We start from the raw sequence: 26733 nt of genomic DNA on the forward strand, positions 1-26733 counted from the left end.
CATGATTGATGCATGTCTTCTAAATAGTCAAAAGACTAACATTATCATTAAATTGTTTATGACTTTGACCGACCATAAGTCTAGTAAAAATAAATTGATTATCATGAAAATTCTGTGGGTTTAGGTCCATGATTTTCTATGGAACCAATGTTGATTTTTCTTTTCAAAATGTGAACTCATTTTATAAAAAAATGACAATGTAATTCAAGAATTTATTTTATATTGTTTTGAAATTAAATAGTTTTAGAAATAGTACTTGTGGCACAATATATGTGATAAATATTTGGAGCCTGCGATTAACCAATAATGATGATAAAAAAAGCCATTGTACTTTTGTCAAGAACCTCAATTTTTTGTTGGTAATGCTTATGGCAGATCATTAACATAATCATCTATTTCCCAAACAAAACATCATTTTTAGCCAAACCTCCGGTCTGACAAGTGACAGCACTAATAATAGTATCCCGGCATGGTTGACTAATTGGGAATCCTATTTATACAAAATCGTGTATTGATATCATTGTAAGTTTGTAACTACGGCTGAGTTTGTCACGTGTCCTTTGCGAACAGATTTTCTTTTTCCTGCCATTAGTCAACGAGAAGATGGGAACATACATTAAATAACTATTTTCTTCTTGTTTTTCTGTCAAAATGAGAATCATAACTGTTTTGTTTGAACACCCATACTCAATATATGTATGTAGATAACTCTGAAATGTATTGAGACTTTTCCAACTTAATCTTTTTTTTTTTTTTCCCGTCTGATAATATTAATTCGAAAGAGGAATACAAAGTTTGATACATAAGCTGATTCACAGCAACAAGAGCCCATAGATAGGCAACTAAAACCCACACCGGGGTGGCTTTAAACAAACAATACAACTCCACAACTAACTTAAGAAAATTCAATGGAATTCACAATGATACTAGCACACCAAACTTGCAGCAATCCAACTCAAGATGCTTATGAACGAGGTTTGTCGTTGGAACCCACCGAACGATTACCTCAACCTCTAACAACACCACTTCGAGAGCACTCCTCTCAAAACCACCGAAACCAGACTTTATAACCCGGCAAGATTGAACCATTCGAAGGTCACACCTCTTCCGGATACGGCAGCGACGCACTTCATGCGACCACACTACGCCTCAATAAAAGCCTTACACAGAACACTCCATTCTCATAAGAACTGGAGAAAACGAGATCAATCCCACCACAACTTACTGACAGGAAAGCGTTCACAACAACATCATCCGAAAAATTACAAGTTTAGGAAACAAGAAACCATTGGTAGAGCCACAAATTTCAAAGTAGAAGAGGACAAAACATCAAGACTAATCCAGTACAGTAGATTCCACCAGAAAAAAATAGATAAAAAGAGCTTGAATAGAACACGCAAACCGATGAAGGATTCGATCTAGATCTGGATCGAACATGTGCAGCCAAAACCAGCCACAGCCAACACTGCATATACGACCATTAGAAACGGCTTCAGCATACAATGGACCCATGGTAGAAACGACAACCCTCTCCAGGCCGCAAGCTCTCAAGCTCCTCCACCACCAAATCTTCACCAAATAGAAAACGAAAAATTGCAGAGCATAAACAGAGAGAAATAACGACAGATCCGACCGGCGGTGGCGCTAACGGAGCCGCCACGCACCGGTCACCGGAGGAGCAACTGGTTTCGAAGGTAAAGGAGGCAGAGAGAAAAATATCGCAAGCTGTAGTTTTCTTCTCTTTACCTTTTCCAACTTAATCAAAGCTACTTTTTTTTTTTGGTCAAAAATCAAAGCTACTTTAATTTTCTTCTGTTGGCGTTACACGAATGTGGACTAGCTATGCCAAGTGGCAAGTGCCAACTATATATCAAATTATCAACGTAGCTTTCTCTGTTTACTTCAGCTAACCCTAATTTTTATCAGCTCTACTTTTGGTTCAGTGCAGGTAACAAGAATATTCTTGGTACATTACATGAAAAGGTATCATCAAGTTTCTTACATAATCTAAAGTTTTTTTCCATAATCTAAAGTTTATTTATCAGAAATAACAATTACAAAAGTTTGGTAGCTTACATTCTAAATAAAAAACATTTAAGATACGAAGTTCTGGTTCGATCCTGAATTGTTGTTTCTTTGTATGTTAAAGTTTTTTTAACTGACTTCTCTGATTATTATGATATGTTTCTGGAAGTAGCTAGCCAATAATCTAGGTACAAGATGTAAATCAGAAAAAAATAAATGAACTTGTTGTATTTACTTTTTGTCAAAAAAAACTTGTTGTATTTATTTTTTTTGTAAACTAAAAAAATAAATACAACTTGTTGTATTTACTAAGCTAATAAAAATTACATATGGTCATCTCACCTGGAGAAGCATCAAAGATAGAGCTTAAAAGTCAGAATGTCGAGTGATATTTGAGACTAAACTAATATAATTTCGAATTCGGGAATTATTGAATACATAGATATGATGTATATAGGCTCTTATACGTGTACATATATAATTAACTTTAGGGAGAATTGGCAAAAAGAGACACTTTGAATTTTCTATTGTCAATTTAGGACTTTTCATACTTTGGTCATTTTTTGACTTGTTTTGCCCTTGGTCGATGAGAAAAATAGTTAACATAACTTTAAAAATGTAAAAAAATATGAAAAGTATTGGAAACATATGTATGATAATTTATATGTTTAAATTTTTTTTTTTAAAAATAGGGAATCATATTTTATTTTCTTTTGTAGCCAAAATAGAATACACATTCCGTTACTCTGCTTAATACAGAAAACCGAAACTAAGTATAATACATAGATATATCTCAGTTATATAACGTAAACTAATGTTTCTTCATCTCTATATCTTAGCTAGATTTGGTTACGTCAACATATAGCAGTATGTCTTCAGTGTACCAGCAGATATACAACGATATATATCTTGAACTCTATGATGTACCTAACTCAGAAATTGTGTCATAGGCTCTTATGCCTTTTACCTTATGTGACGCCTAAGGAAGAATAGGTGTTGCACGTGTTGTACTATATTCTGGATTGGGTATATTACGTATTCTAGGCAAATCCGAAAAAAATGGAAACTTCCATTTTCTGTTTTAGAAGTTTCCTAAATTTAACCTAAAAATCTTGGAGAATATTTTCTTGATATCCCACGTTTTCCTCCTCCTCCCACGATCCCCTTCTCTTTGTTTTTTGTGTTTATCGCGGCCTTCTCTTCTCTTCTCTCTTCTCTCTTCTCTCTTTCTCTCTTCCCTCTTCTCTCTATCAACATGGTTCTAATATATGTCAAATCTGGTGAATGGATGTCTAGTTCCAGCGAGGAGTGGAGTTTCGTGGTAGACAAAGACAGGCGTGGTCGAATGGTGACATTAGATGCTACAACTGTGTTGGAGCGGCTCAAGATCATGGTGTGTGAGGATTATGGCGTGGAACCTAATTCTGTTAATGTTGAGTTGAGTTATGAGATGGTGAATCAGACAGGGAATCCTCCCATTATCATCAGCAATGATCGACAAGTAGCTAACTTTATGGGCTATGCGAAGAAGGGTTTAGGTCCTACCTTATGTGTCACGTTCTCTAGTAGTGGTGTGAATCAAAAGGAACGAGTCAACATCGATTTGAATAAGGAGCCGTGTGATTCAAGTAATATTGAGGATGAGGAAGTTCCTGAAATAAATCCAGCAGATTTTGTCAAAGCGTCAAAGGAGCCTTGTGATACAAGGAAGGAGCAAGTCGCTGGGGATGGTTGTGGTGACGAAAACGGAGAAAGTGAAAACAAAAGTTTTCAAATCCTTACTGAAAAGGATGGTAAATCTTTGCGCCCAGATTTTGTGAAGAAGGATCAAATTTTCAGAAGTAAAATGGTTCTTAAAGCAACAATGGAGATTTGGGCGATGAAGCATCATTTTGATTACACTGTTAACAAATCTACTAGAAAGTGGTGGTACATTCGATGTAAGGATAGATTGTGCAACTGGGCTGTGCGTGCGGGATGTCTGGATGGGTCTACATACTTCATGATCAACAAGTGCGAGGGAAGACATACATGTGCTCCTTCGAAGAGAAGCAAGTTTGGGAAAACAGCATCGGCAAGAACAATTGGGAGTCTGATACAACATCGATTTGATGATTCAAATGAAGGCCCAAAATCAAACGAGATCATTCAATTTATGAGAATGGAGCACAGTGTTGAGATCACTTATTCGCACGCTTGGGAAGCTCGTGAGTTTGCAATAGCAGCTGTTAGAGGTATACCAGATGAAAGTTATGCTAAAATACCTAAATATTTGCATATGATCAAAGAAGCTAATCCTGGTACGCATACTCACTATGAAACTGCTGACGATGGGAGATTCTTGTATCTATTTATGTCGTTTGGGCAATCAGTTAGAGGATTCTACAATACAATGCGTAGGGTGATCGTTGTAGATGGAACGTTTCTGAAAAATAAATACAAAGGAGTTCTACTTGTTGCTACTGCTGTTGATGGTAACTCTAATCTGTATCCGTTAGCATTTGGAGTTGTTGATTCAGAGAATGATGATTCGTGGGGCTGGTTCTTCAGACAATTGAAAGAGGTTGTTGCTGACTCCAACGACTTAGCTTTTGTTTCGGATAGAAATTCATCAATCGCTAAAGCTATTGCCACTGTCTACCCTCGATCAGCACATGGAATTTGCATTCACCACTTGCTGACCAATGTGGTTAAACATTTTAAGGAGAAGGGGTTGACTGCCTTGGTCGAACAAGCTTCAAAGGCATATAGGTACACTGAATTTCAGGAACGTATCACCGAAATTTTTGATATGAATCCTGAGCTCGGAAGATATCTACGGGAGGCTGATGTGAGAAAATGGGCTCGTTCTGTCTTCCCTGGTTCCAGGTATGACATTAGGACCACAAACCCCGCAGAATCCATAAATTCACTTCTGAAAATACCTAGAGAATATCCGGTTATTCCTTTACTGGATAGTATAAGAGAATTCATGACTCGATGGTTCTACGAGCGTCGCCTGTTAAGCTCTAAACATCTTGATCCTTTAACCGTTAAGGTGGAGAAAAAGATTGATAGGAGAATTGTGAAGGCAAAAGGATTTCAGGTTTACAAGATTGACAACTTCAGATCGCTTGTGAAAGGAGACAAGTATGATTGTCATGTTGATTTGGGAAGAAGAACATGCACATGTGGGAAGTACGATATAGGAAAAATACCTTGCAGACACGCCATTCCTGCAATTTATTCACGAGGTATAGAAGTATAAACACATGAACTTGGGACCAATTTAATGTTTTTTGGCAGCTTAGGACCTATTTATTTACCTTATTTATTTACACTATTTTTTCGCAGGAAGAGAAGTACACAGTTTTACTGACGATGTATACACCACTGCAACGTGGAGAAAAGCCTATGAGGAGTCCATTAATCCAATAGCAGTCCCAGAGTCTGACTGGAATGTCCCAGCAAAGGTTAAAAGTACAAAGGTGTTGCCACCAGATTCAAGAAAGAGTGCTGGTCGACCCGTGAAGAGAAGGTATGAAACAGTAGAAGACAAGATTAGAGCTTCTCAAGGATCAAGCAAGAATAAAAAGCACAAGTGCAGCCGTTGTGGTAACGAAGGACACAAGAGGGGAACTTGCGATTTACCCATTTAGCTTTTATGTGTGTTATGTTTTTTTTTCTTATTTCCCTTGAGACAGATGGATCTTTGATTTAGAAAAAAGTTGACAATTTGTTTATGACAATCTCGTATTTGGCCCAATATTGGTTCTATTATATGTTTATCACCAACAAAGAAGAAGCAACATAGTAGAGAACTTATTTCACAAAATAAAACAGAACAAATTGAGGTCGCACATGACCATCATGGATAGTTAAAGTAGATGAAGATCATCACCAAACAACACAGAAACAAAGCTTTTAGGATCCTTAACTCGCTAATGCATTTGATAGTCTTCTCTTGGCAACGTGAAACAGCATCTTCCATCTCAATAATTCTACTCTCATGGCATTTCAGCCTCGTCTCACAAGCTTGCATTGATCTCTGAATCTCGGAAGTGTCGACGAGCAGCACGTCAAACAGTTCCTGGAAATCTTCAACCTCCTCAACAACTGACTCATCAGTCCACTTGAACAGATGGGTTTTGTCCTTCATCAAAAACATCCAACAGTTAGTAAGATTAAAACAAGGACACATATCTATAACTACACGACTTACCATCTCAGATCCCATCGGACAACGATGGAATAATCTTCCCGGATTTGTCACTGTTTTCGAAGTGAAACGAGCCACTTTCTCACCGCACTTGCATCTTGTGGGAATTCCACGTTGTCTGTCGATTCGATCTGTTGAATAGGATGAAGAATTGACCGAAGACATTATTCACTCGATCTCCAATTTTTCCCCTCTGTATTTCTCTCTGTCGATGAAGAATGAGGAAGAAAATAGAGTAGGTCAAAAAATTAGGCAAAACGACGCCGTTTGATACTCCTATAACATGTATTATATCTAAGGCAGATCAGTAAAAAATAAGAAAAAAACCACAAAATCATCATCGGCAATGTAGATCAGTGTACATGAATTAGTGACCAATGTATATGTTGGTTATGTTTGAGGTGGCCATGATTTAGTGACCAATGTATATGTTGGTTATGTTTGAGGTTTGGAGTGTCTTTCGATTAGAGTCCTATGTATATTTACCTCATGTTTGGAGTTTAGTTTTCTTTACTAAGGTTAAGGGTTTATTTAGGGTTAAGGGTTTATTTAGGTTATCATCTTATGATTTAGAATATAATTAGGTTATCATCTTATGATTTACTAAGGTTAAGGGTTTAGGGTATATTTAGAGTTTAAGGTTTAGGGTATATTTAGGGTTTAGGGTTTATTTAGGGTTTAGGGTTTATTTAGGAAAAAACAAAGAACAAGAAAAATGTTCCATAAAAATTCATAACCATAACCCCTGTTATTATAGTCAGATAAATCTGCCAAAATAGAATTTTCGCACATGTTCCTAAAAACATAAAAATAAAATAGCTAGAGTTTTACCACACAAAGTTTTACCACACAGAGTTTTACCACATAATTATAGCCTACACCACTAAATAGAAAAAAAATCAGTCTTCTTCAAGGTCAAAGACCTCAGACCTCTCCCATGGTGAAGGTACATATCGAGTCATAGCATCAGTGAAAATGGGATCTTGGGTAGCCTCCCATAATTCCACACCAATCTTTTGTCTGCAACCCTGGATGATTTCGTCATCCACTAAGCTGATGTCGACACCAAGCAGTAGGCACTCCAAGTGTTTGAGTGCGTATACACCGCAATCACAACATGACTTGTTCAATCTCTTCTTCATAGGGACTTCCACAATAGTATATGGTGACAGGAGTAGCTTCTTCTGTCTATCAGGTGGTGCAACGGCCTTCACTATCCTAGGAATCATGTGAGCAAACTTCTCAAGGGATTGCCTATTCTTATTCCTTCTCCCACCGCAATCAAAAGCTTCCACTTTTCTTTCAATGATGTTTACGGTGACAGCAATCCAGTGATTACCTGCAATGGACATAAGTAAATTTAAGATCAGAAAAGAGAACATCGAAGTGTAGAGGACAAAATTGATTACCGTTCACAAACAACGGAAAGTATAGACGATCAATATCAACGCCCCAAACTAGATCAGTCCGCCCATGAGATGGAAGTTCTCCTCTCCCGTAACTAAGAAGAAACTCAGGCAATTGGTAAGATTTCTTGTCAGGGTGGAACACATTGTATGCGGCGTTGAGTTGGAGGCTGAAAATAGCGGACATGAAAGCAACACGGGTTGGGCCCCAACGTCCCAAAGATGTTTTAACTCGCCATATAAACATATAAGCATCCATTTCCTGAACATTGAAAATTACCATAAACTCAGCACCAAGGAAGATATATCCATCAAATTAGCAAAAGAAAGAAATCATTACGTCGTTCCCAAGCCATTTTCCAGCACATACTATCCTTGTAGCTACAGTCGAATTGAAGATTGTAGGACCAATTTGCAAAGGTATGGGATTCATAGACCATTGCGTGAATCTGTCCCATGATTCTTCAGAGAAATAATACAGTTGCGACTCAGGAGAATCATCTTGTGGCAATGGTGTATCACTAAGCTGAGGTCCTTTGCCATTTCCTTTAGACCATTTCTTCCACTGTGACGGAGGTGGTGTTTTGTCTTTAGCTCGTGAACCTCGTGCTGTAGTCATTGGAGTCCACCAATCTTCTTCCTTATCTGTCTGAGATGGATCAACTTCGGGCACATGCGAAGCCTGAGAAAGATTTTCAACGCCTTGAGTACCTATCCCTCGAAAGATATCATCATCTTGACTGAATTTAACTGGACTCGCGACTGCTTCCTGTAAGACACAATGGCAAGACACTTACATAAATATCTTAGTACAAGTTCACAACCATTACATAACAACACAATAATAACACCACATATCCATCACATTAATAAAACATTACATAAATATCTTAGTACAAGTTCGCAACCATTACATAAATTTCAAACAAGACACTTACACATCAAGCACACATCCAAACCGAGACCTTATAAAACACAACAAAATCCAGGCCGATATCATATAAGACAATAACACAAACAGACACCGAAACCATCTAATAAACAAGAGAAAAAAACATTGCAGAGATTGGCGAAGATTAGAGTTTCTTTACCCCTCGTGTGGACCTCCTCAACGGTGGTTGGCTCGTTGTTGCCTTGGACGGTGAAGGCCCTCTATGCTCAACTTCAACGCTTGCTTCTTTTCGGGAAGCAATGAGGCCCGACTTCATTTGCTCAAATGTCTCGGACATCTGTTTCTGTAGCCTCTTTTCCATTGCAGAGAAGTTGTCTTCAAACAACTGTGTCACGAAAGCCTTCATGTCTTCGTTAAAAGGCGCTTGCTTTGGTGCACTAGAGAGAACCTTATGCTTCCTTTTTTCCATACCACGATCAGGGACCCTCTTCTTACCTCTTCTTGATGTAGAGCTTACGTTATTTGATCCTTGTGGAGTCTCGAACTCTTCCTCACTCTCAGCTGCTTCAACATTCGCTGGTGCTTCATCATTAAGATCTAAAGAAACCTCAGTTTCTTCAAATTCCCAAATATGCTCACTGAAGTCATGCTTAGCCCGTATCAACTCCATCACAACATTGACCCTGTCATCCTCGACATCATCATCTCTGCTAAATTCCTGACTTCGGATTACAACCATATTCCCTGCCCATGAGATGTATGGATAGCTGACATCCTACACAAGAAAAGTTATGAAAGTCAGATCCTAAAAACTCATTTCAAGCCGCATGGAAGAGTCATTTTAAATACAGAAAATTACCTCTGCTGTAAAGATTTGCTCCAGCCTATTGATCTCATCATATGAAACCTTTGCAGCTCCCCTCCAGTTGATGCATCTAGGACCATTAGCAAAGCTTTTGTCCAGTTTCTTTCCACAAAGCTTACCAATCTTTGGTACAGCTTCCATAGCCCAAATCTGCAAGGCGTATGAGAATCCATCTAACACATAACTTGTTGTCTTCTCCTTCAGTTTGTGACGGTTTTTGGCTATCGAACTGCAGAGAAGGTCGTAAGCCGCAACTCCCCAAGGATACTTCCGAAACTTCTCCAGATCCATGACCAGTGTGATGTATTTGAGGGGGATATTGGCCTTCTCATCTCTCGCCAAAACCACACAGAGAATGATGGCCAAGTAGATCAGTCTAATGCGATCTGCATTCTTCCACTTCATCACAGCTGCCTTGTCCTTATTCCACAGGTTGAAGAGTGTAATGGATTCATCTTTCCTCTTCAAGACCTTGCTCCAGAAACCACCGTCATATGCATAGTCTTCTAAGTCAATCTTAAGTGAAAGACTAGTCCTGCACTCAAACCCGGTCACTGCGTGGAACTCTTGGAGTGAAAATCGATGTGGCCTTCGAGCGAAAACAAACCACAGCTCGTGCATCATGTAAGTCAGAAGCTCCCTGCACAAGATGCTGTGTATCACTCTCGCGGAGTAGCCAAGACCATTCTCATGAAGCTTGAAAACCTGAGAGAAAACCGGATCTTTCTTCACATCAGCAAACTCCTTTGGCATCCACTTCTCGAACTTCTTGATAATGTAGTCGATCCTGCAGTTGTTATTGATCTGAGTCACTTGGGGCTCGTCGCCCTCATTAAAAATCCTCTTTGGTAGCTCCTCAGACATATCTACAAAGCATGAAAAAATTGTTAGTTCATCATGTAAAAATTATCAACATCCCGAGATGTCAAGTGAAGAACAAACCCGAGGAACAAACAAGTAGAACAATATCTCAAAAAATTTCTCAAAAAATCGGACAACAACAAGTAGAACAATATCTCAAAAAATCGGACAACAACAACTAGAGGATGTGAAATGAATAACAAACCCAAGGAACAAACCCGAGGAACAAAGTTCAATCAAAGTTAACAAGTAGAAGATGTCAAGTGGTGTACTAGATAATTAACTACCCCGAGAAACAAAGTTCATTCAAAGACAACAAAGCTACGATTGAGATATAAGAAATCGGACAAGAACAATTACAAGTTTTGAAGCTTTGAAGTTTATTACTAGATAAGTAACTAACCCGATAATCGGACAAGAACAATCAGACAAGAACAATCCCACAAGAACAATTACAAGAACAAACAAGATGCTAGGCAAATCGCTAATCGAAGACAAATCCTTTAAACACGATTTCTCTTTCCCTCGAAGATGATTAACTAACCCAAAGACAAATCTTTTAAACAAACAAATCAAAGTTCAAATCGTGTAAAATGAGAAACAATAGAAGTAATCACATACCTTGTGAGAAGGAAGAGTCCGATTTCGTCAGGATTGATAAGAGACGAAGAGGAAGAACAGAAGATATTGAAGAGGAAGATGCGGTGAGAAGAGATTAGAGACAAGAGAGATCGAAGAACACAAGAAATTGAAGAACACAAGAGAAAGGGGAGTGTCAGTGAAGAATCGCCATTGAAGGAGACCTCCACGGCGAAGAAGAGAAGAAATCGAAGAAAATTAGGGTTGGGGAAATCCCTTTTCCCCTTTTGTCTTCTTTTTTTTATTTTTTTACTATTTTGATTTAAGTAAAAAGAATGATTCTTTTAATTTTTACTAATTATTTTTATTTTTACTATTTTAATTTTGTAAATCAGAAACGAAAATTATAAAAAAAAAATTATTTAACTTAATTGCTAAATGAAGGGTACTATGGTATTTATAGAAAATCAAAATCCTATTTCCCCAAAAAATGTTCTAAAAATCCTATAGTAACAAACCTAAGATGAATGTGTCTCTTAAATCCAATTTGCTCTTAACTTTAATATGAAATACATTCAATAGCAATTTTAAGAAGTAATTGAATTACATGTTTTATTAACAATTTCTGAGTGCAACCCAAATATTCCGAACAGTCTCTAAGGTCAAAGAAAATATTCGATTGTCTTATAGAAAATCTTGAATTGATTTGTGACAATACCCGACTTTTTCTTTTGGGTTAAGTGATTTTGATTATTTTGGAACAACAACTGATACATGCGGCACGTGTAAAACCAAGACCTTTTTGGGTTATTAAGAGTAATATGGATAACTTCTGAACGTGCGTTACATGTAAGCTATGGCATCACTCTATGCAAACGTATGCATCCTCGTAGGGTTTTTTGTTTGTGTAAAAATTTTGGCTAATACAGCCTTCACGACAATCCAAAAACGTAATTAATCAATTATCAATCTAACACCAAAATATTTACCTCTGTGAAAAACTTAAATGGATCCTTTGTTAGTTTACTTGACTATATACATCACTGGTTGATGAGCGAACACCAAACAATAACCTAACATACAAATATCATTCGCCTCTTAAATTATTTACTTCTGATGGTTTGAATACAATACCGCAAAAACCAAAGTATTGTATGTCTAACCCATCAGATATTAGTTGTGAAATGATATAAAACTTAGTTATGTTCATGGATTTGCTTGAAGCTAGAAATCTATGGGATGGTTGAATTAGTTATTGTATCGTGCTAACACCGAAGCAAGTGGCTAAAAGTCTTAACAAAGTGTAACTTTCTAATAATGCGATTCTTTTTAGAAAAAATTAATTGGGAAAAGTGGAAAATTGATGAATATGTTTATCCTAGTTGTAAAGTACTTAAGTATAATTAATTAATTTGGTAGAAGGGACTTTCGAAAATGACTTGTTCCTAACTTCTCTTTACAGATTGATTTTCCCTCTTTTTGCTTTTTGTAGTGTGCCATATTTGTTTACGCACTTGGCTCTTATGTCCTCTTCCTCCTCATTGGTGCCCTTGTGCTCATCCGAAAGAGTATCTGATTAAGATAATCATACGTGTCGTGGAATGAGAAAGTCTTTCCTTTTTTAACACCTCATTGGAATTAAGCATCTATCTTATTAAAACAGAAACATTACAACTTCTTCTAGGTGGATTTTTAAAAGTGGACCTCATATATTTAAATTAAATGTCTCATTCTTTATATATAATAGTACCATAGTCTAACTTTGCATTGATGTATTTCCTTAAATACAATTCTTCATTTTGTCCATATTCCATATATGATTTTTGCATTTATTACATGTCGATTTAAATAAGATATATACTAAGAATACTAAAATATATTAATCGTTCTATAATTACCCTATACAATTCATTTTAAATTGATCAGTATATTTTCATTGGCCATATTAATTTTATTAGTACGAATAACATTAGGTAGATAAGTCATAGACACATACATAAAGATATGACTATTCTTATAACTACGTTGGGCCTAATCTACTTTCTAAAACAAATAACACATAGCTTCATATATTGTATAGAATATAGTAATATTGTATAATATTATACTTATACAGTAATACTAAAAACAAACCAAACTGAAATATAATATATATCGAAAATGCTTTGAACCATTACACACAAAATATATTAGACCTAAGAGATAAAATTCGCTTTGAAATTACGTAATAACATTAGGTAGATAAGTCATAGACACATACATAAAGATATGAATATTCTTATAACTACGTTGGGCCTAATCTACTTTCTAAAACAAATAACACATAGCTTCATATATTGTATAGAATATAGTAATATTGTATAGTATTATACTTATACAGTAATACTAAAAACAAACCAAACTGAAATATAATATATATCGAAAATGCTTTGAACCATTACACACAAAATATATTAGACCTAAGAGATAAAATTCGCTTTGAAATTACGTAATAATTATTTTAAAAATTAAATTTCGTAATGTACAAAAAAACATAAGTTTTATATAAAATTTTGTGTTACAATAAAAAGACACAACTCGTGCTTGCAAAATGTTATTTTACATACGAAAAGCAGTTTTGATATTGTTCTTTAAACACAAAATTGAATTATACAAACTCGATACTACATAAAACTAAACAATATAGAATACATTTTAAAAATAAAACCCGTGCGGGTGTGCATATGTTTATATAATATAAAATATATTATGTTACACATATTTTCATATAAATAATACCCCAATGTAAGTTTTGTATGATAAATGTTGAAAATACAAAATATATAGCATTATATATTTAAAATAATACAGAAAAAATCTACTTTACGTTATTATAAAATTTAAAAATCAAATTTAGTAATTAAACACATTGCTTACTTAAACACATTAGTACACGTTGTTATTTATCAAATTTTATATTAATACACATTGGTGATCATGTATAACATTTAGTAAAAACAAAGATACAAAAAAATGACTCCCGCTCGGTCGAGCGGGTCATGATCTAGTTGGTTACAAAGTAGCAGCAGTATACTATAGAAGCATTATGCTATAAAATCATTATGTTACATAAACAGTATGCTCTCATAAATGCAAATAATAAAAGTTGATAAAATAATAAATTATTGATATGTAAAACTAATTATATAAAATTAGTATATGATATATAATTTTCTTATTTATGAATAATATAGTATATTATATATATGATATATATGTATATTAATTTAATATTTTATTGAAAATAATGAATTATACATATATATATAATTATATTTTAAAAGTTATATATTTAATTGAAATTGTTTATTTAATTTTTAAAATTAACTTAAAATTAAATTTTTTAAAAAAATATTTTTTTTTTAATTTTTAAGATATATATTTTAAATATATTTTTAGAAACTAATTTAACTTTTTGTAAATAAAGTTTGGATATAAATATAGTTTGGTGATACTATTAGATAAAATAAATAAATTTTTAATGCTAATTTCTACCAAAAAAATTATATGAAAACATCGGATGAAAAGCATTTGGAGAGTATTTGCATTATTTAAATGCTATTCTAAATACTCTTACAAAAAATTATTGATTGAATAATTAAAAAAACAATCCTTATGTTAATTAATACTTTGCCAATAAAAAAAAATAAAGCATTCGTGGCAATTATAGGGGTGATTGGTTGAACTTTAACTAATGATTTTAGCTTTAATTTCTCTGTACAACCAAATAAATTGTCAATCATGATTTATGTAGTTTTTAAAGTTAAAGCAAAAAAAATAGTTGTAAAAGCCTTATTTTCTAAAGTAAAATAATACTGATGTAGGAATATATTTCATTTTTATTCTCTTTCTCATTTAATTCATACAGCTACAATATATATAACTACATCAAAAAAAAATTACTGACTAAATTTTACGATAAATTCTCTACAACTACAATTTAACAAATCGCCCCCTATATCATTTTTGGGAATTGGGGCATCGCATGAATTGGTAAGCTTATAAATCGTCATAGATCATATATGGTAATAAACAACAGTGTTTTAAAAAGCAATCAAAGTGCCAAATCTAATATTTTTAAATTACCTAAAATTACTTTTTTGTTTTATAATTAATGTCATTTTAACATTTTTTTTTGTTATACAAAATGTGTTACTTTATAATTTCAATGCAAATTATTTTTATTTTTAGCTAAGAATCATTGTAAATTGTATTGATTTTATAAATAACTTTATTTATATCAAATATTATTGGTCAAAAAGTGTAATTAATAAAAATTTACATATATTACATCTATTTTTTTAATCGGTATGAAAAATATCAAAGTTAAATTTATTTAGAGATAGAGGGAGTAATATTTATGATAATTAATTTATTGTGTTATAAGTTTTTATAAAAGTAAATAATTTTATTATTTATGAGTATAATATCTAATCTATTATTATAAATTTGTAAAATTTTAAGGCATCTAAAATAATTTAGGTTTCACATTAAATGTTTTAAGCGTTACCATCTATTTAGCTTTAGCGTTTCTTTTTGTAATGCCAATCCCTTAGACTATATTTGAGAAGTGATTTTGCCATATGTCTTCTCTACAATCATTCTCACAAAAATAATATGACATGGCTAATAAAATTGATGACATGTCTTATAGATTAATATGACATGGACAATTTTTGCCACATGTCTTCTTTACAATCATTCTCACAAAAATAATATGACATGATTAATAAAATTGATGACATGTTTTATAGATTAATATGACATGGACAATTATACTTAATGTTAATTTATATTTTTGGTAAACTTTTTAAAATATGGTAATAACTCATATATTACATTTATTTTTGATTTATATTTTTGGACTTTTTAAAAATATGGTAATAACTCATAAATCATCATTAAAATAAATATATTCAATTATGACATTTCAAATTTCGAAATATCATTTAAATTAAAAATATTTCAAAAATATATACATATTTTTAGAAAATTACAAAAATTAAATCATAAAATCAAATTAAATCGTAAAATCATTAGTTTCTTATATATATCTACATGTTTTATAAATATTTTTAAATTTTAATTTTTGACAATTATGAAACTTTCATCTCCTAGATTATATTTGAGAAATGATTTTACCACATGTCTTCTACAATCATTTTCACAAAAGTAATATGGCATGGCTAATAAAATTGATGACATGTCTAATAAATTAATATGACATGGAAAATTATATTTAATGTTAATTTATATTTTTGGTAAACTTTTTAAATATGGTAATAACTCATGTATTACATTTATTGTCGATTTATATTTTTGGACTTTTTAAAAATATGGTAATAACTCATAAATCATCATTAAAATAAATATATTCAATTATGGCATTTCAAATTTTGAAATATCATTTAAATTAAAAATATTTCAAAAATATATACATATTTTTAGAAAATTATAAAATTTAAATCATAAAATCAAATTAAATCGTAAAATCAGTAGTTTCTATATATATATATATCTACAGATTTTATAAATATTGTTTAATTTTAATTTTTGAAAATTATGCAATTTTACATATTTATTTAATATATTTAATTAAAATAAATAGATAGAAAAATCTACCTAAGATTATAGTTTTAAATATATACATGCACATTCTTAAATATATTTCAAAATAAAAAAAAATTGTTTTTATCTTAATTTTAATGTTCAGTTAAATCAAATTTATATTAAAATATTAATAAGAAAAAAAAAATTTATAATATTAATAAAAAATAAATATAATTTATGTTTATCTGTTAGAAAATATTTTAAAATTTTTTTACTGCACATGGTGCAGGAAAACACCTAGTAAATAAATAAGTATGGATAACCTCCCTCATATATCATGTTGCCGAATTGTATTAGGTTGAGACAAATTGCTAGAAATTAATAAATAAATAACTAACTAGATTGTCTCCACAGATTTTTCTTTTCTAAAAAAAATCTCAACTCAAGTTTTTTTCCGATTATTTAGCAAAAAAAAAGAAGAAGTTTTTTTCCGATGTATATGCAGCTATCTTCATGTTGTAACCATGACCGTTTGGAATGTCTTACCAGTTACCAACAAAGCACAAAATAAAAAATTGTAATTATTTTGGTGCTGGATTGACTTATTTCCACGAGCTTAGTAAAATATGGTATTTACAAGAAAAACTATAACAGCTAATCAAAATCTATAAAATCAGTAATTTGCTTTTTGAGAAATAGGAATTTGTAAATTTAAAACGAGCATCTATATGTATATATATAACATGCATATTGTTTTATGAGATTTTATGCTATTCAAAGGAGATACCAAAATTAATAAAATTATAGATATAAACAAAATATTTTTTGAAATAAATAGACCTCCCTATCCAATAGAGGGAAAAGAAAATGTAAGTTTAGATATATGACCGATGATGTCAGTGTACTTGTTTGTTAAGGTAACCTTGTACATCGAACACATATGACGTGTTGCTAACACTTGTACTCACGGCCGGTTATGTCTTTGATCGAGATACTTAATACAAATATACTTTTTCAGGTCATGATAATATTAGAGTTAATTGGTCGTCTTGTATACTACTGTGGTTAAAAGTGTACTGATTTCTGTATCACTATAAAAAAAGAGATTTGTTCTGGATTACCTCACATCAGATTAAACACACTGAACATCTTACTAAACAAAATTGACAAAAATTAATTGTTTTCTTTCGGCAGCTATAAAAATACATGCCATACTTTCAATATTCCAAAACGCAAGGAACTGTTCATAAAATGCAGCAATAATTCAGCAGCGGCCATGCTTTTTTGCTTTATACATTACATATACGAGCATGAGTAGATCTACTGATCTAAGTGCATAGAATAATAGCAGTGCGGCAGATTGTGATCAAGAAAGTGGAGAAACTATTATGACAACAGATTCCATTAGCACAATGATTTATATACAAAGTGGAACCCTTTCTTTATTTTTTCACATTTTTATATTACCACTTTCTTCTTAATGTGCAACTTTGAATGGACATAAACTCTGTTTACTTAATTTATTTACTTTGGTGGAAAGCTCTTTACTTTACCCACCACTTGCTCTTTGTGGACCGTAGATGTTGCTTCACTAATCACTACCATAAGTCCATAACCATTCTAAAATGTTCGTTTTTTTTTATCTTTTAGCTTTTGTTTTTCTCCGAGACTAAATTTTTGTTACTATATAGTTTTGCACTTTGTCTAGTACTGTTATTAGGCATGAAATCTAGGTGTCATTACTCTAACAAAACCTTGTTATATCCCTTATGCAAGCTAGATTGCTAATGTGAATAATCAAAGAACATTGAGATATAGAATCATAGATGATATGCATCATAAGAAACTGGCTTTATAATATGATGTCCAATTACAGACTTACAGCGTATTCGTATGTAGTGCAGTTACATTCAAAGGCTGACTCCTTGCACTCAACTGTCCGTCTCTTCCTCGCCTTTTAGGCGGCGTTATGCTCACGACTTGACTCACGTTCGTTAACGTGCTAGGTAACTCGCTGCTGACCGGTGCTGGTGGGGGGAGTATGGCCATTGGAGCTCGTTTCTTCTTCAGTTTCTCTTGATCCGCTAGATGATATCTCTGCATTGTTCACGGTCAAATGTATTAAAAATACACTAATTCCTAAAAAAAATTGAGAGCTAATTGAGTTCACTTGTACATCACAGAACTTACTTTGTACTTTCTATTTGTTTTGGCTTAAAAATATCTTCTTACTTTTTTTTGCATTTTTGTATATTTTGTAAAAATTTAAAATGGGCCTTTAATCCTGTAAAATATCTTGGGTTTAAGCAATGGCCCACTTTTGTCCCAAGCACGATCTTTTGATGTTTAAAATATGATTTTTAGTGATCATGTTAAGTTGTTATTCTGATATCTTTTTAATGAAATCATTAGGAAGAGGAAGAATCACCTGAACCACAAAGTTGCGTCTTTGGCAGTCTAGAAACATACTCACATTCCATTTTGTCCTTGCAGCAATCTTGTCTCTTACTGTTGAGAAACTGATTTGATCTCTAGAAGTGAAGCGATCAACTTCATTGAACCAAAGGCAAGTAAATAGATTGCTAATTGGAACATGCTCTCTAAGAATGACGCATCCTTCTGGTACATCTGCGTATCCACCACTACAACTCATTAAAACGTTTGATTCTTTTATAGATTATAATAAAGAAAACATAAAATGTATACCGCTTGTGATTGGGAGCTTGGCAGCAGAATAAGGTGTTAGACCTTCTTTCTTGTAGAAATCCACTTGAAAATCTATTGAAGCATTGGCATATTTACCCGCAGCTTTATTTGCTTCTGCTTCCACAAATACATCAAACCGTTTGTAATGTCTAGAGATTGCAAATGTAACGTTCTCCCTCCACAAGAACCTAAATGAAAAATGGTGAATGTCAGATTATGGCGTTGCGGGAACATAGTCATAGACACTAATGGGTTCAGGAACCTCTCTAGAATTTGATGTGGATCGACCACAAGGTCCAGCTTCCCATCCATCCATAAAGAATAACGAGAATTCGGAAACAGCCTATGGACAAGAAGCTTTGGTACCTGAAACAAGAAAGATCATAAAGATTCATACTCAAAATACAGATAACTTATATTTCAAGTTACCTTTCCGTTGCGCCTTCCATCTGTATAAGGAAGGTTATGAACAACAACAATTCTCCACAACCCTACTTTCTTGGTGGTTCTATTAAAGCTTTTATCTCTCTTCAAGCTTGTTTCGGTTTTCTCATCAATGAACATGAAAAAGCAAACCGTTTGCTCAGAGTATTTACTAATATTGCTAGGGCTCTTCACATCATCAAAAGCATCTGAGAAAATGAGTAAGATAAATTCTTAATCAGATACCGTGGGAAACAAGAAAAGAGACTAAATCGATTGGAGAAGTATTGAAAGAATGACCAAATACTGTTGAAGCAACAACTATCCCTCGACACCGCTTCATTTCAAGAAGATCTTTCTCATTGATATCAAACCCTGTTCCTCTTCCAGGTTCAGGTCCTTTGACAAACCTAGTTAAAAAATCATTGTAGATTAGTCCATGGAGAGAACGTGCTAAGCACTCAAGAGATTGTTTTTGTCAATTGAACAAGAACTCAAGCGGTACACTTACCCGCAATGTACACTCATCGTTCCTTTGATGTTAAAAGATCTTCTCCTTAGTTTCAAAGTCGGATAACCGCCAAAATCTGAGCCTCCAAACTCTGTTTTCCGGTTAAGTGGCTTCTCATGTATATACGTTAGGTTCTTAAGAACAGGGGAAAACGATGGTGAGGTTGGCATTAAGGCGATTGCTTCTTCTAATGGAAGGTAACAAACCGGACATGCTGGAAACAGAACAGATTTGATTACACACGAAACAGAATTATGTCAAAGCTTTGTGTGTATATAAAGAATCAAGAGAGAGATCTTACGGCGTGGTCCGGTTCTCTTCTTGTCAGCTGGTGGAGGAGGTAAAGTGAACCTGTTACAGGGATGATCTGGAGGAAGTGTGTAGCCACGAAAATATGGAGGAGGACGAGGCCGATACGCTTTTGCAGCTTTTCCCACGTAAGATAAGTTGTTACGAATATTGCTTATTGGATCTTTATTTGTACTGCCACTGTGAGGAACTTCAACATTCTTACCATCTTCACCTGATTACAGTCAAAACATAGAGGACAAAATGCAGTGGCCAAGAAAAGGAATCGTAAACCAAAACCTACTCGCATTTGAATACCATAGAGGCTTTGTAATAATCTTCATTAAGCATCGGTCTGTGTACCACATAGTCGGTTCTCGGATATAGACCATTTAATAAAAAAATGTTTTTAGTAATTCAGGAACTTTATGGTTTTTGTATACTAATTTTTTAAATTAATTTTGAGATTCAAGATCAATCTTTCATCTGGTTATGTTCAAGATCGTCTCTAGTGTTTGTAGAAATAGGAACGAAATAGAATCCATCTACATTTTTGTAATTTTAATGTTTTAGGTTTATTTTCTCCTCTTGAGAAAAAAAGCTTAATATGAAGAAGAAGAGAAAGTGTTCCCTAATAAAAAAAAAGAAGAAGAAAGAGAAAAGAGGTTCTCCCAGTAGGGAGCTAAAACAGAAACATAAGCTATAAGAAATCTCAAATCACCATAACTACACAACAATCGAAGAAAAGTAATTAACATGTTTTACCAATAAAAAGAGTAATTTACCATGCCAGAGGTAAAGGACGCGAATGAAGACAAGAGTGGAGATTATAAAGAGAATCTTCTTACGACGTCTTATTAATTTAAAGATCCAACGTACAACATCTTCCTTCTCCTTGTACAACTTAGATGGCTTCGTACGCGTTGTTGCAACCGTGTGGGTAGGCAAACCGACGCCATTATACCCCATCTTTATTTAAAAACGATACTCTTAGTTCACAGTGTAGTACATGTACTCTAGGATTTGTGATTGGCAGATATCTTCTTTTGTTGCTCAAGAATTTCGAAATCAAGTGACTCTTTTTACCATGAAAGTTGTAGGAAGTATTTAAGTACGATTAGTTGTCTGTTTCTTCACTTAACTAGGCGATTTAATGAGAAAGTAAATTACTCTACGGCTATGACGTGGCAGTTTATATCTGCTGTGACGTGGAATTACTTTTTCCGCGGGGGGAAAGTGACGTGACGTGGAAATTTTAAGAATAATAACCAATACTATACGCTTATACATCCAAATAATTCAAAAAACAATTTTTTTTTGCTAAACTGTAAATATCATATATGAAAAGGAATATTTTACAAAAGTAATTTATTGGTTCTGAAACATCTTGGCAAAAAAAAAAGAAAAAACAAGATGAAACATTACACAAAACACAAATCAGTAAACATGTCTAGCGAATCCACTTCACCATTAGGTTCTTGAAGCAAATAATTCAAAAAAGTTTTCTTATCAAACATCTTTAAATTGCATCAGTTAAATCTTGCTAAGTTCATGGAGTTTTCACATTCTCTCCTTCTTGTGTAAAATGGGATTGACAAGTGAAATACAAAAAAGATCCATAACTAAAGCTCGGTATTAATTATTTTTTTAATCAAATGCTACCTAGAGGCTTTTGCTATAAATTTTTTAATCAAATACATCTCTCAATCTAAGTTTCACAATAGATTTTGACGCACTTTAAGTTTCGTGCTTCTTTTGTGTTGCAATTACTTACTACTAATCTTCGCTAAGCTTTTATCATTTAGCACCGCCATGGTATTGTAAATCACATCAAATCAAATTATAACTATTTTGTTTCTATATTCACTTGGTTGTTATATCTACGTACTTTTGTGCAACATTCGTATTTTGGCTACATTACATATCTGTCCCGATCACTCAGCGGTTGTAAATAATAAGAGTTCTCAGAATGCAATTGGGTATTCAATGTAATAATATATACTAGGATAAGACCTGCACTTTACGCGGATGAATGTAAAAAATTAAAATATAAAAATATGGTTTTGACAAACATAAGAATTATAAGTTGGTTGCTTTGTTATATATATATATAATATGAGATTGTTTAAATAATATTTATAAATTGAGAGGGAATAATTTTAATCGGAATTGTGGATTTTAATTTATGAATTTTTTCATTGACCGATTTTGTTTGATATTTTGGAGTCATACAAACATAAGTACGTTCATTTTTTTTAATTAAATGTATCATATATGGACATATCTATACTATTATTTGAGAAGTGAATTTGATTATTTGTCATGTTCTCCATAATTGTAGATTTAGTCATATTTTATGCTTAACTATTAATATTAATTAATAAATATTTTTAGTGATTTAACTGATAATTTATCATTATTTTGAAAATAATTAAAATTTGCTAAAGGCAATATCATAACCAAACTTATACATTATAATTTAGTAATATTAAAGTATTACATATATGTTTATATTGTATTTTGGTTTAGTATTATTAAACCGACTATATTTTAATGAATATATTTATATGTCACATAAGATAGAATAATAATTTATCTTTACGACAATTCTTTTAAAACAATCAAAATCTTCTAAAAAAGTTAGGAGAAGATTCAAAATTATTTATACTGTTATTTGCAAAATAATTTGTTTGCTCTCAATTTTAAACTTAGAGCGTTGAAATTCTTTATTATTTTAAAAAATAATTAGGTTATATTTGTTAATATATAATTGCCCATAAACTAAAAATAAATTTCATTAGTTTAGTATTCATCATTATCTAAAATATTCTATATTATATTATCTAAAAATATTTGGCATCATATGTTTTAAAAATAAATACAATTTATATGAATAATTTAAGTTTATTTACATAACAAAAGATATTTTATTAAAATAAAAGTTATTGAGTATAAAAAATAATCTTTAGTTAATTATTATATATTTCAAAAACATGAAAATAATTTTATTATAAGGATTTTGAATTTATAGTATATTTGTTTATAATTTTTTTAAATTATTAAAGCAAGTGCGGATAAAACACCTAGTTTATATATGTTCAAAAATAAATTGAAAGCTAATTATCACAGTTTTGGAATTTTTGGAAATTGTTTTTACATCTAGATATTGGGTTAGTAAATAAAGTAGCATCTGTTGTGCCCCAAATTAAGAGACTAAACAAATCAACATGCCGAATTGTTAAATAAGATTAGTTCAGGCAAAGAAATCTTATACATATACACTTTAGGAATACATCGGTTCCCAATTTTTTTTGTTATTTTCGAAATACGCGTTTTGTCTCCATGTTCTTTTTTCTTGGTTCAGAAAAGTTTCCATCGAAACAATTCTTCTTCACTGAAACGAAATCACGTTCCATAGATATGCAATCAGATCAATTGAATGTTGAATTTTCTCTACAGAGTTATGTATTAGTTTCGTCAATATGAAGTTATAAGGTTAGTCTCTCTGTAAACAAATCGAGATCTGGAATCATTCATAATTGATCTGAGTTTGATTTTTTATGTTAAAAAAAATTCATCTGATCGCAACCGTCATAACCGCAACTTCTCTCATCGCCACCGCCGCAACTTCTTGAAATGCCGCCTCTGCACTTTCACAACCACCGCTGCAATTATTTCCCCGCTGTTTTCGCTCACTCCACCTTCACAACACCACCTACGCTGTCTTAGAGATACCATCTCGCACCGACCAATAGTAAATATAGTTTTTGATTGTCGAGATCCAAACTCCAACTAAAATTTGATCGTCGGAATGTGGTAGGAGATACTCATTACCGAAAAACTTCTGATATATCACGGTTGGTCGTATTAATTTTAATACTATGGTTCTCTCAAATCTTCTCTAAGAGTGACACGTAGGATTTTTGGCCTCTTAAAAACTTGCTACGTAGGAAGGGGCTTTTCTCAATTAATACAAAAATGAGGTTGTTATTTTTTAAAGTCTTCTCTTTTAATATATAGGGGATAATAGCCAGAGTTTTAGAATTCGTATTAAAAAATAACAAATCAAATGGATAGAACGGCCAATCAATGTCGATGAAACATTTTTACCAAAAAAAAAAAAGATGGTACTATGTATAATCACTCTTGTCTTTGTCTATCTCAAGTTCATTGAATCTTACCATCTACAGAAACAGACACCCAAAATAATGTGGCAGAAACCTTCTCTTCTACGTCTGTTTGTTTCTTTTTTCTTTACATCGATCCATTTCAACCAGCATTTCGTATTTTCACATGTTCATCTAAAATTGGCAAAATAATTATTTAGGGAGACATGAGATACAAAATATTACCAAATATTTGAATAAAGCTTTACTCCTATGAAATTACTTCGGCTTGGTATCCGGACTTGGAGGTGGGAGCCCCTAAAAGCGCCTCTCACGGTTGGCGAGGAGTATTAGCTGGAAGGTCGGTCCTGCAACAAGGTCTCGGGTGGGTTGTGGGCGATGGCTCCAACATCTCTGTTTGGACTGAACCATGGCTCTCTCTAACGGCTCCTCTCAGACCCATGGGCCCCCCGACAGAGAGTAATGCCTCTCTTATGGTTAAGGACCTCCTGGACCCGATCTCCCGGGAATGGAATGTAGCGACCATCAGTGAACATTTGCCTCACTATGAGGAAACCATTAGGCGTATCATTCCCTCGTGCTTTAATGCCAGTGATGAACTTGTATGGCTCCCAAACAAGAATGGGATCTACTCTACTAAGTCTGGATACGCTATATCATCCCTCTCACAAGTTACCGCTGATAGGAGGAACTTCAACTGGAAAACCAATATCTGGCAAATCAGCACTTCTCCCAAGCTTAAACACTTCCTGTGGAAAGCAAACTCTGGCGCTCTACCTGTTGGAAGCCTCCTTCAACGACGAGGAGTTGATACGCCTGGTGTATGCAAGAGATGCGGAGAACTTGAAACAGAGATCCATATCCTCCTTAAGTGCCCTTTTGCTGCAGAGGTTTGGGATCAGATACCAGCGCTCTTTAAGCCCTCCATACAGAACATTGCGTCAGTGAGCCAGCTCCTTCAAGAATGTCGCAGAATGATAAACCTTCCACCAACGGGTATTGGAAGCACACCCATCTACCCGTGGCTCTTATGGACCCTCTGGACAAATCGCAACAAGCTGTGTTTTGAAGACAAGGAGTTTCGAGTTGATGAAACAGTGCTCAAGATCTTACATGACTCTAGGTCTTGGAAACGAGCCCAAGATGTGGCGGGTTTACCCACTAAAACATTGGTCCCTGATGGACAAACTTCTCTTAATGTTCCTCTGTGTTTTGCTCCTGTTACAGGTACTCCTAATTGGATTATACACACTGACGCAGCATGGAACAAAGACTTGGAGAGCTGCGGTTTGGGGTGGACCATCCAGGATCCCCAACAAACCAACACCTCCTCCTACTCATCTAACCGTCGTTTTGTTACCTCAGCTCTAGTAGCAGAGGCTCTTGCGGTAAAAGCTGCCCTCACTATGGCATCTTCACTCGGATTACAACACATTTCTGTGTTCTCGGACTGCAAGGCCCTCGTTTCTCTGATCAAAAAGAAGGAACGGGATACTTCTATCCTTTTTGTACTACATGATATCACCTGTTTGGCAAACTCTTTTGGTTCTGTCTCATTTTGCTTTGTCCCTCGACTTGGGAATGTAGTGGCTGATACTATAGCTAAGGCTGCCTTGTCTGAGCTGCAGCATTCCCTCTAGTTGGGTGTTTTGTAGAACTGACTTTTTATTATGATTTGAATGCAATGGTTTGATCAAAAAAAAAGGTATCCGGACTTGGATAAGTATAGTACACTATATATGACTTTCATACACTACAATAAGTCATAAGATACCACTAGAAAAATTATAGCAGAAGCCTCTTTAGTCCAATTGTTTAATCCAATATTTGTTTGAGTATCTATACTATTAAAGTAGAATCTCTCATAGGATTATGCCCTTGATTTTTCTTAGTAATTACAAACCAATGCCATTCACTAATTTTAATTTAACATAATTAAATAAAATCTCCATTAATATTCGATAAACACATGATTTTCTTCCTTGATTCTCTCATTTAATATACGTGGACAACACATCCATATATTACAATCAGCTCTTCAACTAGATAATAACATGATAAATCAATGTATCAAGTGTGAACCTAAAAGATGAATCTAATATGTAAACCCTGTTTTTAGTGTAAACCTTTTATAATAAGTCAATAATGTTTGATGTATAAGGAGAGATAATTTCATTTAGGGATTCCAAAAAGGTTTAAAAACCCAACAATCATTTTAGTATGGATGTTTGATGTTCGTTCATCACAAAGAAAAAATCACAAA

At 33.4% G+C, this 26733-nt stretch overlaps 4 protein-coding genes across 4 annotated transcripts; 1 reads left to right on the forward strand and 3 right to left on the reverse strand.

Moving 5' to 3' along the window:
* Positions 1-3280: 3280 nt before the first annotated feature.
* Positions 3281-5663, forward strand: LOC130511342 (uncharacterized). Its single transcript, XM_057008277.1, has 2 exons — positions 3281-5258; positions 5359-5663. Exons 1-2 carry the CDS (start codon positions 3281-3283, stop codon positions 5661-5663), a joined length of 2283 nt encoding a protein of 760 aa, XP_056864257.1.
* A 209-nt stretch (positions 5664-5872) lies between these two features.
* Positions 5873-6388, reverse strand: LOC130511343 (uncharacterized protein At1g43920, Chloroplastic-like). The gene is made up of 2 exons (XM_057008278.1): positions 6227-6388; positions 5873-6157 (listed from the first exon to the last, which is right to left on the reverse strand). The coding sequence occupies exons 1-2, from the start codon at positions 6386-6388 to the stop codon at positions 5873-5875; spliced, it is 447 nt and encodes a 148-aa protein (XP_056864258.1).
* A 758-nt stretch (positions 6389-7146) lies between these two features.
* On the reverse strand, positions 7147-11139 carry LOC130510649 (uncharacterized). The gene is made up of 2 exons (XM_057007167.1): positions 10869-11139; positions 7147-10252 (listed from the first exon to the last, which is right to left on the reverse strand). Exon 2 carries the CDS (start codon positions 10248-10250, stop codon positions 9363-9365), a length of 888 nt encoding a protein of 295 aa, XP_056863147.1. The 5' UTR covers positions 10251-10252; positions 10869-11139; the 3' UTR covers positions 7147-9362.
* Positions 11140-12223: 1084 nt separating this feature from the next.
* On the reverse strand, positions 12224-21437 carry LOC108852377 (probable hexosyltransferase MUCI70). Its single transcript, XM_057008766.1, has 10 exons — positions 21129-21437; positions 20357-20578; positions 20056-20269; positions 19845-19954; positions 19551-19753; positions 19384-19487; positions 19122-19309; positions 18844-19043; positions 18298-18512; positions 12224-12398 (listed from the first exon to the last, which is right to left on the reverse strand). Exons 1-10 carry the CDS (start codon positions 21310-21312, stop codon positions 12383-12385), a joined length of 1656 nt encoding a protein of 551 aa, XP_056864746.1. The 5' UTR covers positions 21313-21437; the 3' UTR covers positions 12224-12382.
* Between the last annotated feature and the right edge of the window lie 5296 nt (positions 21438-26733).

The sequence above is a fragment of the Raphanus sativus genome, chromosome 4 (genome assembly GCF_000801105.2).
Source record: "Raphanus sativus cultivar WK10039 chromosome 4, ASM80110v3, whole genome shotgun sequence".
NCBI classification, from domain to species: domain Eukaryota; kingdom Viridiplantae; phylum Streptophyta; class Magnoliopsida; order Brassicales; family Brassicaceae; genus Raphanus; species Raphanus sativus.